Source organism: Phasianus colchicus, chromosome 6 (assembly GCF_987193195.1).
Source record: "Phasianus colchicus chromosome 6, bPhaCol1.hap1.1, whole genome shotgun sequence".
NCBI classification, from domain to species: Eukaryota; Metazoa; Chordata; class Aves; order Galliformes; family Phasianidae; genus Phasianus; species Phasianus colchicus.
Window position 1 is genome coordinate 50929976 of NC_143441.1, and position 17658 is coordinate 50947633.

The 17658-nt window shown below is 50.1% G+C and overlaps 1 protein-coding gene across 1 annotated transcript in view; it reads right to left on the minus strand.

Moving 5' to 3' along the window:
* The window catches only part of WNT9A (Wnt family member 9A), a 55859-nt gene extending 40283 nt beyond the window's left edge, over nucleotides 1–15576 (minus strand). Inside the window, exon 1 of the mRNA XM_031607836.2 lies at nucleotides 15436–15576. Within this exon, the coding sequence (XP_031463696.1) occupies nucleotides 15436–15530 (95 nt within the window). The 5' untranslated portion in view covers nucleotides 15531–15576. The remainder of the gene's footprint in view (nucleotides 1–15435) is intronic.
* Between the last annotated feature and the right edge of the window lie 2082 nt (nucleotides 15577–17658).

Genomic DNA, 17658 nt, shown 5'->3' on the forward strand with positions numbered 1-17658 from the left:
TCAACCCTGGACTGAAGGGAATCTGGCACTAGAATCACAGAATCATTTGAGTTGGAAGGGACCAGAAAAGTCATCCAGTCCAACTTCTCTGCAATCAACAGGGACAGCCACAGCTCCATCAGCTGCTCAGAGCCCCATCTCCTGACCTTGAACATCTCCAGGGATGGACATCAACCACCTCTCTGGGCAACCTGTGCCACTGCCTCACCACTCTTACCGTAAAATACTTCTTCCTCATATCTAATCTAAATCTCCCCACTTTGCATTTGCAGCTTGAAAACTCCATGCACCAGATATCACAGATGAATGGTTGCTTTGCTCCACCCCAGCATAGCCACACCAACACAGAACTGCATCCAACCCCGCAGCTCTGAGCGTGATGCTGCATGGCAGGATAGCAGGGAACAAGTTAGTCGGTGCTTTTGGGGCTATACAGTTCATGTGACTCAATTACAATGTTGGAAAGCCAGTTCCAGAACAAGGATGGTCCCAGTAAGTTCCTACGGATGTCTGGTAACATCAAATGGGCAAATGGATGGATGAGGGGAGAGAATTTCAGGACATCATTGGACATGCCTCAGCAGGGCTTTGCAGCCTCCCCAAAATAGTCCTCATTGGTTTCACACTGAAGGCCCCAGAGCTTGCAAGGCAGGTTTAATTTTAGAGCGCACTCATCGGATTTGCTTACATAATTTTCTTGATTTGGAAGGCTTTCTGTTTTCCTTAGTAAGAAAAGCTGTCCAAATTTATCACGTTAAGCCGGGGGCCACTCACCCATAAGAATATTAAAATATATTGGCCACAATTCTTCTTTTAAAATTTGCATATCACAATTAGGGCTTTGAACAGCTTTAAAGACTGAGGTGGGAAAGAAGCCATCAGAATGGACAAATCCTTACCAAATTACACAGGCATCTAAGTGCAGGGGCCCACAGGGTGCCCAGAAGCAGCTTAAAACAGGGCAGGAAGGGCTCAGAAATGGATCCATTAAGCAGGACGTATACAGACAACACCATCTTTCTGTTAAACAGGTGTTTCTAAGTACCTGAGAAGACTGCAGATGACACCAAGCTGTGTGGTGCAGACAACAAGACCTAGGGATGAGATGCCACTTAGAGAAACCCAGACAAGCTGAGCAATGGACCCAGGAGAACCTGGATGAGCACCTTACTGGGCTGTGGGTGCCCCTGTTTACTGCAGGGAGTCAGACCAGATGACCCTAAAGGATACCTTCCAACTCAGAGATTAGGTGCTGCCCCTGCTATCATTTAGCAGAAGAGCAGCTCAGCCTGCAAATAAGTCTGTTGGATAACCCAGACCTCGGAGGCAGAGATTTAGTCCTGTCCAGATCCTTCATTTGCTCCTCCACCTCCTCAGTTGGTTATAGCAAGGATTCAACTTCTGTGGTTGAATCAACAACGTGAAATCATAAAAAGCCATAAAACCCCCTCAGCAATAATTCACCGCTTGAGTGTTGCTCCCAGTTTTGCTATTGTTAAGCTCACTTCTAAAGTTGAACAGAGGACTGGAGCATATTTGGAGAAGATGTTTAAGTCTGGAGAAGTGTTCAAGTCACAGGAGCAGAAAGACACTGTCAACCCCCACAGCCTGCAGCCAAACCAAGGAAACCCTGCAAACCCCATGGGTACCACAGCACAGCATCTCTTAAACCCAGAATCACAGCAAAGAGACTTCAGATATTTCTCCCCCTACTGAAAACCCACTTGAAGAGCCAGCTCCAGCAGCTCCTTTGCCATTCTGCCCAATGGAACAAGTTGCAATCTCAAGCAGAACTGCTTAATTTATTAAATCACTTAATGCTGCTGCAGGAAACAGTTGAGTCACTGCCCCAGAGGCATTGAAGAAAAGAGTAGATCCAACTCTGACATACATGGGATGGGTTGGGGTTGGACTGGTGATCTTAGAGGTCTCCTCCAATGATTGAATGATTCTACAAAGGCAGCATCACCTCCAAGTGAAAACTGGTACCTTGATGACACATCTCCTTTCAACAAGGCCTCAGTATTCTCTCAGAAGTGTAGTCAGCAAGGTCACTGCTTATGCCTAAAGAGACTTACCGTCAGCAGTTAAGTCTCTTTCAGTACCTCCCAGAGCAATAGACACCAGAAAATCTTAGGAGATGCTAAAGATGAGGTTAATGGCCTTGTACCTTAAAGCACAACTACAGCTCAATCAAGGTCTTCAGAAATGTCCTTGTGCACTGCACTGGAGTTGGACTAGGTTGCCCTTAAGTCCCCTTCCAACTCAAACAACTCCATGACTCAGGATCCCATGGTGCTGAATTCATTAGATATAACCACCAAAACAGACAGAGGACCACAGCTTCACATCACTGCTGCAGGAAATCAAGTCAAAGAAACTAAACGTAATGCAGGACTACATCATAAAATATCCACGTTCTCATTGCATGCAACTCACAGCCAAGCTTGAAGACAACTGGAATCTGAAGAGCATCACAGGGACACAGTAGCACTGACAGCAAAGCAACAACATCCAGAATGTTATGTGCTTCATTAGGGCAGCAGCATGCCTCCATCCTTCCCTTTGGGAATCAGAGCTGAGACATTTAGGGTCAGGATGATGGAAAATAAATTGATGATGCTTTCCTCTGTTGTTGAGGGATCTTAGCCCTAATCAGCATTGGTAGGATTCCCCTCTGCTTCCCAGCACACATGTCATCCAATGGGTAAAACCCATGAGAAAACCCCTGTCCTGCTCAACTCTCTCCAAAGCGATAATTACCTTCCATATTTATACCTTCCACAGTTATAAAGGCAGCTTTTCTTTCAAGTTTCAGGGAAACAGATTGAGCACTTTTGCCACCACAGCTCATCTTCAAGAGGAAACGTGCAGCTGGTGAAGCACTGCCCTTCTATCCAGCAGAGGAAAACCCACGCGACCCACCGCCCTGCATTTATGTGAAAAAGCAAAGAGGTCGGTTATACAAGTTTCAAAAAGCAAAGCCTGGAAAGGGAAAGACACAAAGGAAAGGACGAACAGCTCTATAGCACTGCATCCAGGCACTCTGAGGCACTGACACAGCACAGGGGCTGGTTCACACATCAGCCTGGCAACTGCATGCAGCTCTGACTCTGAGAGGCTGACTGTATTCACCATCTGTAAGGGGACACTCCAGAAAGGCTAATAGGAATGAATTCAGCACAGGAATGCAAAGTGGGGTGGTTAAACCACATCAGCTCTGAAGGACGGCCTCCGCACTGGGCTCTGAAGTGCTCTTAATTCAGTTTAGCCTGATTTGCACTGAAATCAAGTGTGTTAAAGTGAATTAAGGCTCTTTAATCCCCAAGGAGAGCGTTTCCACCGGGGCTAGTTAAGAGCAATTGAACTAATCCACTTTAAAAGTCAGTTCGGATTAGTTGTGCTAAGTGGCTGTGCAGATGAGGCCGGGGAGCACGGACTGTCTGGAGCATGCAATAACCACATCAATCTGCCTCTGGGAGGACAGCTAGAGCCACGCTATTTTGCTTTGCAAAGGCTGGGAGTGCTCCAAGACACTCAAACAAGGCTACTGTAATAGAAATGTCTACTTGTGCTTGACAGGTGCCATCTGGTTGCAAGCAGAGGCATTTTCCACATGTATTTTCTCTGCGTGCCACATATGCAGGGTATGGCCAAAGGGATGCTGTTTTTACAGGCAGCTGAGGGAACCGGGCTGGTGCTCCAAGATGTTTTGGCACCTCTCATCCAGGCCATGCTCAGAGCTCGCTAACAGTGGCCATCTCACCCCCTGTCCCATCAGAAGAGACACGATAGGCTCAGGGGAAGATCAAACCCATCTCCACCCCACACTAACAACTACAGGTTGCTGCCTTCCCATCTGATGCTATCGCATCCATCTCACTCTTACGAGTGACCCCTCACACCCCAGATTTTCAACAGCTTGGAGCAAAATGACTTCAGCCCCCCAACAGAACCAGGAAAGGTGAGAAGGGACAACTGCTCCACAATACCTCTTTGCTGCTGCAGGCAGAAGCACCAGCCCGGTCTCCATACAAATTTTGCCTTTCTAGGAAAGCAATGAGCCCCTGCTTGATCCCAACCCGTTCTTCCCCTGGCTAAGAATAATCCCCCCAGCTGCTGTTTGATTTACACATTGCCATGGACGCACAGTGTTTTTATCGGGTAGATACACGGGGGGGAGAGGGAGCAAGCCTGCGTGTGTTCGTTCTAGTTAATGTTTCCTGTGTGGTTCAAGCTGTTATGCCTCCAGGTATGTTTATTTCACTACTTCAGCAAACCAGCAGACTTTTTAATGGAACTGTTGATATTTTTCCTGGCTGCTGCTCCTCCTGGAGAGGCGAGGCAGTGTACGAACAGAGTTCATTCCTCACCCCAGCCTGGAGCTGCTCCGCTCCTCCTGGGACTGCGGGGAATTGAAGGTTTCCATTGCACTGGTCAGATTTCTTCCTTTGCCAGCCTTCAAGTTTTAGATACACAAACAGAGGTGTTCAGGCAGCTGACAGTAGTAAGAGCAATGCATTGCTGGTGCTCTATGCAAGGGCTGCAGCTGCACAAAACCCAGCCGTGCATCCCCCAAAGACAACAGTGGGTGCAACTTCACCCCTAAAATGAAGCCTCAGCTACAAAGCTTGTTTCAGAGAGATCTTTCAGGCAGAAGCTAGGGGTTTTCCTGCTTCTTCGGAATTCAGAGGTCACCAAGCAAACAGTGGATTCCTCATACATTTTTCATGGCACTTCCTTTAATGCTGCAATGCCAGGAGGAGTACCCTCAGCCTCATCAGAAGGTTCTGCTTCATTAGGCATTTAAACACCGGTGTTCTTTAGCATAGAATCATTAAGGTTGGAAAGACCCTTCAGGTCCTCTTATCCAACCATCATACCATGTCTTTGACCACTCTAGACCATGTCCCCTCAGTGCTACACCTCCAGGGATGGTGACCCCACCACCTCCCAAGGCAACTGACCACTCTTTCCAAAAATAAATTTTTCCTAATATCCAACCTGAACCACACGCCCCCAACCCAGAGCAACTTATGGCCATTACCTCATGTCCTACCAAAGGCATTATCCATAGCCCAAGAGCCTTCAGGGGCCCTGAGACCAGCCCAGCTACCCAAGAGAAACGCACCAAGTCCCTGATTCTGTTCAGAGGCTCTTCCCTCAGTAACAGTCCTGACTTACAAGCTGAAATACCCTGAGATTTAGGCACATACCCAAAACCATGCAGGTGATGGGAGCACAGACATCATCCGTAGAGTAATAAGTCTCCCAAAGTCTCTGAATATGTCCAGATGGATCAGAGACCAATTGGAAATTTGGGTCACTTGGAAGATAACAGTGTAAGCAGACCCACACAAGCACATGTTTGGATAAGGCTACCATCTGCCCCACGCTGGGGTCTGTCTCTACCATCAGTGGAGGAGGTGAGGTCAGCACCTGCCCCCCAAATTCATGCTAAGCCTCTGGATTTTCCTGAGTCAACACAGACAAGCCAGAAGATAGATACAGCCACAGGGATGCAACACAGCCATGCTAATAAGCCATAGGAAGCGTTGGCTCTTTGGTTAGATCCTTTGGTTATTCAGCTCAAGCAGCTGCTTCACCTCTGGCCTGTCAGATGAGCTTGCTAACCACAGACAGGGAAATAGCTCCCTGCTAGCTCCCAGCAGAAGATCCATCTTTGGCAGGGGCTGAAAACACCCCTGCCCCCCCTCCCACTTTTGCTTACAGAAAGGCCCAAAGATGCAGAAAGAGCTGTGCTATTAGTCTGCCAGGTATTTCAAGATCTCACCTTACACTGGGAAAGGATTAGGGCAAGGAAAGAATTTTGTCAAGATTAAGCAAAACAAGTCAGTTCTGTTAAATAAAGTATCAGTTTTGGTCAACTGTCCCCAGAGGGGTTTGGGCTTCAAGGATTGGGTTTCTTGGAGGAGATGGGCAGCCCCCAAGGGCTGTGGGGCAGCAGGGCTTACAGCAGCCCTAAAGCTGAATTTCGAGCTGTGCCAGCCCACTGCCATCAATGACTCTAGGAGAGGTCTGCATAGCCAACACCACTAAGATATGCAAAAAGGATTTACCCACATTGGGGGCATCCTAAATGCAGCAACACTCAGCTGTTTTCCAGTTGGCCACATATGAGGGAGCTGCTCCAAGATGCAGGGGCGTACAGAGCTGCAGTGATGCAGACACCCGTGCATTTTAGGAGGGATGCTAGAAGTCACTGCTGAGGAAACTCAAAGAGGTATCCCAGCTTCCTCTTACCTGGAAGACTTGAGATGCTTATATCTGAGAGCTAAGCTAAGAATCATCAACACAGAGGCCTCCAAGCTTAGCCAAGCTCACAAGTTAAGTGGAAACACTTGTTTTTTTTCTTCTTGACAAGTACTTTGCAATGCCCTCATCCAAGCTTCCCATTGCTTATGGTCATAGAATCAGCATAAAATGGCCTGGGTTGGAAAAGACCGCAATGATCATCTAGTTTCAACCCCCCTGCTATGTGCAGGGTCACCAACCACCAGACCAGGCTGCCCAGAGCCACATCCAGCCTGGCCCTGAAATGTGGTCCATACAAAACATGGCTTGTGCCCATGCAATCAGAAGACTATGAAATTCAAGCAAGATTTCATAGAACTGTTAAGGTTCGAAAAGATCTGAGATCCCCAAGTCCATCCCCAACCCACCATGCTCACTCTGTCCCTCAGTGCCACATCTCCAAGGCTCTTAAACACCTCTAGGAACAGTAACTCCACCACCTCCCTGGGCAGCCTGTGCCAACGCTGCCTCTTTCTGAGAAGTTTTTTCTAATAACCAACCAGAGATTTGCAGAAGCAGAACCAGCTTCTCCAATTTGGAGCAGAAGTGCAGATGTGTCCCCCAGGGCTGCCTGACTTCTATTGCAATACCAAGCATAAGTGTATCAATTAAAATATATAATCAATCTCAGCCTTGCAAAGAGAATTACAGTGAGGATATTTAAAGGTCTGAGCAGACCATAACAAAGCTACACAATGCACGCAGCTCAGCAGGGCTGAGCACAGAGCAATATTTACACTGGGAATTAGGTGGGAGCAGCCCATCAGCACCATTTCTCAGTAACCAATTGGGGAGCCTACAAAAGATGGCAGCAAACGAGTCGTGAGCAACATGCCAGGCCATACACATCACTTTGGAGCAGGCACTCCTGTAACACCAAAGCCAAGGCTACAAGAGGGGGTCAGTCAGCAAGCACCAGTGCACTCCCACACACCCCTAGCAGCATGCCCCCAGTGTGCAGGGATGGAGAAGCATTCACCTACAGCTGACTGATGGCAGCAGGGAGCCTCGAACACTTGGAGGTGCAATTTAAAGAGTAACTACTTAATTTGAGAGGAGACTGGGGCAGGTATATTTTTGAAGACATAGGAGACCCACAAAAGCCAAAGCTGATGCTTTTGGAGAAGAGCTGGGAACAGTTTATTGACAAGAGCTCGGGGTGCTCAAGAAACAGAAACTAGAAATCCAGTGTCAACCATAGACAGCAAGTGTAAAGGTAATTTAATTCATCTGGGAAACCCATCTCACCTAATTACACATTACATGTACAAGCCATTCAAGAAACACTACCACTTATCTCAGTGTGTTTTTCCTCCATCCTAATAGTCCAGCAGAATTAAGCAGACAGAGGAGATAGTTCTTTAATTCATGAGCTGACCTTCCCCAGAAGGACACGGCCTTGGAAACTGAAGCTCTTCACCCTACCAGCTCTGGGTGCTCTACAGTTTGGTCTCCCAACAGCAGATCAAGGCCCTGGTTCAGCACCTGCCCATTTCTCCCAGCACCAAGATGGCCATTTGATGTGGTTTTAAGCTAAGCTCAGGGATTCCTATGTGCATCTCAGTACATCATTCACTTCTAGAGGAAATCACACGTTGCCATACAACAACACAAGAAACTACCTCCTGCTATGCACATCATATGGCCCATTATGCTGCTTCAGTCTCTGGAGCACTCTGAGCAGTTTTTCCAAGAAAGGAAACTTTTACTGCCATTGTGAAAATTGTCTGGCTATCCAATTAATGCTATTTTAATGAGCTAGGCCAAATGAATCTGCTCAGAAAACTCATACCAGCTCCCATACTTCATGACATCTCATCAACATGAGCTGCACACTCCATACTACCTTCCAGCCAGCACTGATTCACATTAATGTGGGATGCTGTTGAGTTTGCATGTTCTACAGAGGGTGCATCAAAGTGCTGTTTTGCTCTGTGTTCTTCCCAAAGGAAGAGTTTAAGGTGTTTCTATTTTATTTTTTTTAACCCATCACCCACCTTCAGCAGCTCAACCAGCAAATATTCCCTCCATTCCACAGAAGAAGGATTTAAGGTCACAAAGAGACTGAAGACCACACAGCACATTCAGGAGCTGTTTGATCCATTAGAAAAGAAAAAAAAAAGAAAACCTACTCTGATATTTTGTTCTGTTGCAAAGAACTCTATCAGCTAAAGCAAATCCCCTACCTGTTGTGTTTGACCATGTAGTCACAAAATACTCCCTGTTCCACTTAGCACACTGCAAACACACATTACAATAAAATGTAAAGCTTACCGAGCTGATAAACTTCATGAGTGTATTTTATGACAGTATCTTAAGAGATAAGGCTCATTAGCACTTTACAGCCTCACTTTACAGTGAAGGAACCTTAAAATCCACAGTTAAACTGGGAGAAAGAAGGGGAAAACTTGAAATCAGGTGACAAAAAAAGGTCCTGAAGGGTTAACCCTTTCCATCCAGTACCATTTCTAGCCCCTTCCCAGCTCAGCCAGCACTGGTCCAGGTCCTGCAGCATGGACAGCAGTCCTCCATCAGCATTTCCCAGCACAAGCTGCTGCTCTCTTCTGCTAAAGAGCTGCTCAGATGGAGAAACCAATGGCATTTATGTGCCACAATGGCTGCACAGTGAAGGCTGTTTCTTATACTGGGGAGCCAGAGGCCTGGCACGGTGCACCCAGAAGCCAGGAACATCAGAGCTCTTGGATTGCTTCTACAACACACACCCTTGGGGAGACCCTGGGAATCTGGCAAGTTGCTGCCTGTCAGAGCCTGGGAATAAGGGTTAATGTATACTTTAACATGAACTCCTCAAGTGCCATCCTACCCATAGTGCTGGCTCCAGGAGATAGCTGCAGCTGTATGGTTGGGCATGAAGAGCCTTCACATTCAGCAGACAAAAGATGTTGTGTTTCAAGTCCTCTCCCATCAAATACACCAAACGTTGGGGTGGAGTGTCCCATTAGTACTCTACAGACCTCAAGTGATCTGAGATCTAATCCACATGCTGAAGATACCACGGTGCCCCACGTAATCAAAGCAAAGGATGGACCTTCTCACATGAGAAGTCCTCACACCCCTGGTAGTCTGACCTACTGATCAACACTCAAAATGCTTCTTCCATAAGGATACTCCAATGAGAACTCTTCAAATGCTCCTCAAGCTACAAAGCTTCCTCCCAACCTAAAACTCCTCTTAAGAAGAAGGGTTCACAGGGATGCAAGTGGGAGACACAGTCAAAAGATGCTCTCACTTCTCAGCTGAGCTTTCTGGAGTCCCACCAGCCCCCTGCAGCTCTGCACCAGAAACCACCTTGTGCAGTGGGAGCACTGCAGTTCAGTACCACCTCTGGTGCTCAGACCCCTCCTCACACAGATACCTTAGTTCAGCATGTCTTCTGCTTTGGCTTCTCCAACATAAAAATAAGGAGCCATTAATTATCAGCATTTCACTTAGAAAAACACCATGAAAACATCTACTTAAATGGGAAGAGCATCCCTCAGATAGGGTCACCTTCTCTAAAGACAATTATATCAACAAGCAGACAGGATTAAACAGACAAGAAAAGCAAAACCTGACAAAGCTCAGCCCAGACAGATTCAAACCAAGGAGCATCCCATTGGATTCGGCATGCCATCTCCCACACCTTCACTTAACCCTCCCCCTTACCAATCCCACAACCTAATTCAATTACCTACCACTGAATAAGCCTTAAGGCAATTCTCATTACCCTGCGATAAAGCACGAGGCCTTTAATTATTAAACACTCATGGGCTTTTCGTGTTGGGGTTGTAGGGCTGGACTCCCTTTTATTGATGTTAGCAGCTTCCAGAACACAAGTTAATCATTGACCAGGCCTTTCACCAAGCGACCAGAGTCCTATAGATCCCTGGTTTCCAGTTCTGCATCAGCAGGCACACTAGAGGAAATCAATGGCTGCCTCCTGCTCTGCCAGCTACACATTTAATCCTTAACGAGCCATCTTCTGCCCCAGGAATCATCTGTAGCATTGGTGTCCCAGCCAAAACATGCAGTGTTTGGGCACTGGGGCTATGTACAGCACTTACCTTTATGCTCAGTTCAGAAAATGGCCTGGTACATCCTTCAAGAGAAGGGAAGCTAAGGTCATCCTCACATCTCAAACAGGATGAATCCAAAGCATGAGTCCAATATTACTAAACTGGTGCTCTGCTCCATTCTCTGCTTGCACTGCAGGGAGCTTCCAGGTTTCCTCCTATAATGTAGAACCACGCTGCACACTCCTGGGCTTGTTAACACCCTTATATCCCTTTCCAGCAGTCCCAGCACCACTTTCAAGTATCTACAATGCAAACGCTTCTGGGCATGAGGATTCCATCCTCAAAGAAACAAGTTTCAGGTTAGGCAGTTGGAACAACATATTTTCTGAAAGAGCAATGATGCATCAGCACAGGCTGCCCAGGGAGTGGTGGAATCACCACTGAGGGACATGACCAGTGGGTATGGTAGGGGTGGGTTGAAGCTGGATTTGGAGATCTTAGAAGCCTCTCCCAACCTTCACGATTCTATGACAACTCACACAGCTCTAAAGGAGCAGGGAAAGCAGCCAAGCCCACCCTCCCTACAACAAGCAAAACCAGAAATTCAGCACTTCGAATCCAACACCACCATCTCAGAAACAGCAAACTCACTCCTTCCAATGGGGTGGGATGGTCCTCCAGCCTCCCCATGCTCCAGCTGCGTCTGACAGCTGCATTCCTCTCTCCCTGCCCCAGCCCAGGTTTTGTTGTTGAGCTGTGCTGTGAACCAGCTGCTCTGTCTCAGCCACGTCAGGGACAGCCAGCATGTCTGGAAAGCACAGCACAGCAGTCTGGCTCCGGGTGGCTTCCCAGGAATTCATAGCACTCAGAGCTGCAGGGTGGGTGCGTGGCCCCACACCACCATCAAGTGACAGGTAGGGAAATTCTTGGCATGCAACAGCAACGTGAGTACCTCCTTCTCTGGAGATATTCGAGGCCCATCTGGATGCTTTCCTGTGCAACCTACAGTAGCAAGCTGCTTTAGCAGGGGGTTGGACTGGTGATTTCCAGAGGTCATTTCCAATGCCTACAATTCTGTGCCAGCAATCTGAGGCAGCACCCACAGGCTTCATTTCATTGGAGGTGGCATTCCAGCTGATGCTATGTACTTGCAGTGACCCTACTGAGAAGCTCATGCTAGCTCACACCCCCAAAAGCCATTCCATCAGGATAGTCACCAGCACATGGACATCCATCCAGTTCACTATTCATGGGTTTTGGTTGTGAACTGAAGAGCACGTTCCACTTTATCAAATCATTAAGGTTGGAAAAGACTACTAAAATCACCAAGTTCAACTGCCCACCTACACCAATGCTGTCCACTAACCATGTCCCCCCAGTGCCACATCTCCATGGTTCTCCAACACCTCCAGGGACAGTGACCCCAGCACCTCCCTGGGCAACCTATGCCACTGCATCAGCACTCTAAAAGAAGTTTTCCATAACATCCAACCTCAACCTCCCCAGTGCAACTTAAAGCCATCACCTCTCATCTTGTTGCTGTTACCTGGGAGCAGAGGCCAACCCCCACCTCACCACCTTTCAGTGAGCTGCAGAGAGCAATGAGGACCCCCCTTAGCCTCCTCTTTTCCAGACCAAGCAATCCCAGCTCCCTTAACCACTCTCCAGAAGACGCTCCCTGTCTCTAGCAGCACCCAGGCAGTTCTGCACCCACTTAAGCAACAACAGCATTGCACACTTCCTGCACCAAAAACCCCACCGTGCAGCACAGAACTCACTCTCAGTAGCAATGCATTGGTAAATTAGGGCAAGCTATGCTCCCCTCCCTCCCTCTCCCCCACGCAAGCATTTCAGGGTTCCTGTTGCCTGCGTGCAGCGTACGGATCAGTTACATTATGAAGAACATTGCAATCTGTCAATATAAACACTATGTAAGCATGAGCCACTGGTAACATTACTACTGTCTTGACAAGCGTTTGCAGAGGGGGCAGAGCTGCCCAGCTCCTTCTGGGGCCAGAGAAAAGCAGAGCAAACCCCAAGCTGCAGAATGCAACACTTCCAGCTAAAAAGGGGAAAAAAAGTATAACAAAATGGAGCCAGGCTGTAAATCAGAACACCCAGAAAGAAACAGAAGGGATTTGATTTATGGCCCCAACAGGTTGCAAGCTCAGAGCCACGGAGCAGACAGCTCAGGAAGGCAGCGAGCTCCTTTCCAGCTCTCCATCCTGCACACACACTGGGATGAAGTCAATCAACCCTCCTGTCACCCCAGCACAGCTGATCTTGTCATCTGCCACCTCCAAAGCCCACCGCCCCCAGCCCATAAAGGGAGGGACCCACACCCAGCACGAGAGAAGTAGGAAGGGGAGGAAAGTGAAATGCAATGCTTTCCCAGGGATCCCAGCAGTCTGGGCTGCTCCAAGCAATCCCCCATCAGCCTGCTGTACTGTGGTGGAAATTAGCTTTAAGGCAGCCCAGCTGCAGAGGAGAAGGCTGAACACTGAAGCAGGCAGCGCACTGAAACAAGCAGATCTCAGGTAGGCTCCTCTCCAGGCATTGCTTTCCCTACAGGGTCAGCATAGGCAGCACATCCCACACATGCTCCAATCCTGAAATGCACCCCTACTATCTCACCCAAAGCCAGTCCCTTCCTGCTGCTTCCCTAAAGTTTGGGCAAACAGGTCCCTGCTGAACAGGTGCCTACAGGGACTTACTCCGCTCTTTGAGCATCAGCAGCACTATAGTTTTGCTGTACTCAAGGCTTCATTCATCCTCCAGCACATCCCAACCAGGCAGTCTCCAGCTACAGCACATCTGCCCCCCAGCATTGCAGACAGGCATAACTACACACCGACACAATCTCCTTATCATGTAGCCATGCCCAATTTCTGGGCATGTGCACTAATTCTCTAGCAGGCCACACATTTGCAGATACTGAATTCTTTCCCTGAAATAAGACATTGAGGATGGGGAAGGGATCACCTACAGCTGTCCCTGTGCCCCATCAGACTGCAGAACCAAGCAGCCACAACGTGACATCTGCCCATTGCCAAGGATGCTGAAACCCAGAGCAGGGAGTCCAGCAGGTCACTAAAGCATCATGGTGGCTCTAATGACACTTTGGATGGAGCATCTCTTCCCATGCCTGGAAAGGGGGCTGGAATCATTAAACCCACTTCAGTATTCCAGTTCCCTGCACAAACAAAGGGGCATGCAAGTCTCATATCACTTCTTTCAGGAAAAAATATGGGAAGATTCACATTGGAATAAACCTGGAGCAGATCTTCCATGCACACGGCCACTTCTCTCAGCAGCACAGCCAGAAGTTTGAATGCCAATGACCACATGGCACCTGCAGAAGCATCAAACTCCACCAGGGGTATTCCCTTGCATCCTCAACAAGGAGGATCTCTGGGGTGGACAAAGATCAGCAGCAGATGCTGCTTAGAGGCACAGCAGAGAGCAGCACGCTTTGCATAAGCAAACCTCCCTGCACCACAGCAGCCTCAGAGCCCATCTGGCCAAGCACACATCTGGCAGCATCTCCTCTCCCCTCCTTATTGCCAGCAAGGGAGTCTCAAACCAGAAACAGCAGCTGTCCTGAGGCCCGGGGAATTACCCAGCAGCACAGTCAGGGCATCAGACCCTGCAACACACTGCACTCTCAAGTTCAAACCTACACTAGCCCCACGAGGCCAAGAAGCAAAATCCTAGAAGCCAAATGACTAGGAGAAGTTACCTGCTGCACTACAGCAGATACCAGCACTGCTTGGATTAATGGGAAAGTTACAGCCAAGCTCCTTACGAGCCCCATCAGTCCCTGAGGCACAGTACAACTGCGCTGTGCTGGTGGTCTCCGGCAGATACATGAGCTGTGGTGGGGGAAAGGGCTTTTCCCAAAAACCTGCACACACAGAACAGGCGGTTTCCTTGCAAATGCAGCCCCAGTGGCAGGAAGTTAAGCAGTTCTTGAGTTGGAAAGAGAAGATGTGAAGTAGCACTGTTTGGAAAAGTCTGCCAGACCACAAGCAATGGACAAGCTTCGACACCGGGATTTGTTTTACTGGAAAGAAGTGGGGGGAAAACCTCAAGACATTCCCTGGGGCCGGTCCAGTGGCTCCTACCAGCGGTCACAATGCAACATCCTAAAGAGAAGCAAGCAGCACCGTTTCCCCAAGGAAAACAGGGTTAACAAAAACCACTCACATCCCACACCCCAACCATCACGGAGTACCACCACCCATTTGGGTAGGAACTTTAAGACACACCCTACAGACACCCCAAAAAGCAAAGAGGCACAGGCAACACGCTAAAAGCCAGCAGACCCTCTGCTAGGAGAAGGATGGGGAGGAGGTCAACTTTTGCAAAGCAGTAAAACGAAAAGATTAAGGGATTTTTATGGGGTTTTACAGGGGTTTACGGACTCTCCCAGCGCAGCCCGGGGCGCGGATCCACCTGCGCAGCGCGCAGCGGGCGCGGAGTTATGGCGCCCCCTGCCGGCCGCCGGGCAGCGCACAGGTGAGCGCTGAGAGCAGCGGCGGCTCCGCGCCCAACGCGGGGAGATCCCCCGGCTTTTAGGGGAGCAAACATCGGGGACAGGATGGGAACGGCAGGCTGAAAATAGCAGCGTGCGTCCCCTGGTAAAATAAGAAAAAATTAAAAAGTTACGAGCCCCATAGGAGCGATGGTGGGACCAACGGGTCTGCTAGCACCTGTGCTCAAAGCAAAAGGAAGGAGAAGTTTAAAGCAGGAGGAAAAACAGAAGTTTTTGGGGGGTTTTCTCCGTTCTAAGAGCACGGCAGCATTCAGGAAGAGCCGCCTGCCCCGCTGCAGAGCGAGTGCTGCCTCCATGCTGAACACGCAGGGGCCGGTGGGAACGAGGTGCGACCCGGGGACAGCGAAAGCAAATGGGGGGACAAGGAGGTAGGGCTCAGAGCTCCTATGGGGAACGCTGTCAGCGCGGGTGGAAGGGATGCGCGGCACTTCCCGGCAGCAAGCAGCATCCTCGGGGCGAGCAAGGTGCAAAATAGCCTTTTGTAAAAATAATAATCATTAAAAAAAAAAAAAAAGCGAGGGGTACAGACTTCGGCCGCCGGGCACCTACCCGAAGTAGGCGGCGGAGGGCCGCGGGGTGCAGGCTAGCAGCCCTAGAAGCGCGCAGGAGGAGAGCCATCCCAGCAGGACGTGTCCATCCAGCATCTTGCAGCGGCTCCGGCGCTGCTCATCTCGTTCCCCCGCCGCGCCCGCTGCAGCCCCGCCGCCCGCGCCGCCTCTTATAGCGCGGCCGGAGGAGCGCGGCCGGCCGGCGGCGGGGCGGGGAGGGGCGGGGCCAAGAGAGGGGGGCGGGGCCACGGGAACGGAGGGATCGGGCCAAGTGGAGTGGGGGCGTGGCTTGGAGACAGGGGGCGTGGCCTGGGGTGGAGGGGCGTGGCTTGGGGTGGAGGGGCGGTGAGGACACGCCCATTTTGCTTCTAGGGCCGGGAGGAGGGAGGGGAGGGGAAGGGTTGGGTGTCCCTGGGATGTGGGGGGTTTGGGGGCTGTGAGTGGGGGTGTTGTGCAAGGGGAGTGGGTGTGCAAGGGCTGAGAGTGTCACGAGTGGGGTGTTGTGCAAAGGGGTGGGTGTGCAAGGGCTGAGAGTGCCACGAGTGGGGTGTTGTGCAAAGGGGGGTGGGTTTGCAAGGGCTGAGTGTGCCACGAGTGGGGTGTTGTGCAAAGGGGGGTGGGTGTGCAAGGGCTGAGTGTGCCATATCTGGGCTGGTGTGCAAAGGATGAGCAGTCGTGCAAGGGATGGGTGTGCCATGAGTGGGGTGGGTGAGTGATGGGTGTGCAAGAGGCAAGTGTGCAACAGGTGGGAGGTTGTGCGAGGGTAGGGTGTGCAAAGAGCAGGTGGGGCAGGGCAGAACAGGTGAGCAAGTTCCAGTTGTGCAAGGGGTAGGCAGTTGGTAGGTGTGCAAGGACCGGATGTGCCAACACTGGGCTGCTATGGCACATCCTTGTGCAAGGGCTGTGTGTATCGCATCTGGGCAGTTGTGCAAGGGCTCAGTGTGGGAGAACCAGGCAGCCGTGCTTGAGTCAGGTGTGCAAGGGCTGACAGCAGTCCTGCAAAGACCAGGCAGCTGTGTAAAGGGTCAGTATGCAAGGCTGGCCATCTGTGCAAAAATGCTCTTGCAAGCTCTAGACACTTGTGCGAGGGCTATAAATACAAGGGCTAAGCAAACCTGCAAGGTTATCCGTGCACAAGGGCCGACTGGGGCATGCAAAGGGTGAGCAGTGTGGTTGGGAAGCAGTTAATACCCGAAATGTCAGCCCTTGGAACCGCTGCTGCTCTCAACGTCACTCTCACCGTCACGCTCAGCTCACACTTAGAGCACCTGGCAGCAGCTGAGAACAAAAAGGGTTTCCTCCCCAGTGTGTGTGTGTGTGTGTGTCACACTGTTGAGCCACCCCGTGTCCCCACAGTGATGGACATGGGGCCATGAAACCCTGAGCAGAGCTGTGCCCAGCTATGTGATATTCAGGTGCTGGACAGACCATAGGATAACCTCCAAGAGCAGCCTGTAATGCACCACGCCAAGCACTGCACATCCATATGCTGGGTTTGAGGTGTCCCAGTGCAGCTCAGCATCCCAGTGGATGCAAGCCATGCTGGCAGGAGCATTGCTCTGTTGGATCTGCACGGTGCCATAGGGCAAGGGGGGGTATCTCAGTCCCTTCATTGCAATGCTCAAGGTAAAGCATCCCCTGCATCTTTGTGTGCAGGTTCTGGATGGAAAATGGCTTTCAGGCTCAGCAGACAGCAATACTGCATTAAAGCCCCATCTAGAGGCCTTTCCTCAAGAAAAGTTTGGGAGAAAGCGACCAGATACGGGGTCACAGTGGGTGTCTCCATGATCCCACCTTAGCTTCTCCAGCGTAAGTACGTAAGGACATAGTAACAGCAATATAGGAGGGGAGGATGAGCGTGGTTATATATTTAGCATCAGGAGGCCTTGCCTGAGTGTTTCCCTGCTGGAAAAGTGTAAGAGTCACCCTTCGTGTACATCCCTCAGAAGCTGGGGTGCCCACATGGGGAGAGGGGAAGGAAACTCCGGTTCCTCAGGCAGAGGTGTAGGGATGGTTCCTGGAATGGCAGAGCAGCTCTTGGCCTTACTCATTTCCTTCTGCCCACAGCAGGTCAGGGCGATGCACCGGGACATGCGTGACACTTTCCGATGTGAGACAGCACTGAAAATAGTCCTTGCTTCTGCTTTCAGCAGAAAGGGGAAGGCTAAGGATGCTGAAGTCGTCGTGGATGCATTGCTGGGGGACCACGCACCAAAGCTGGGTG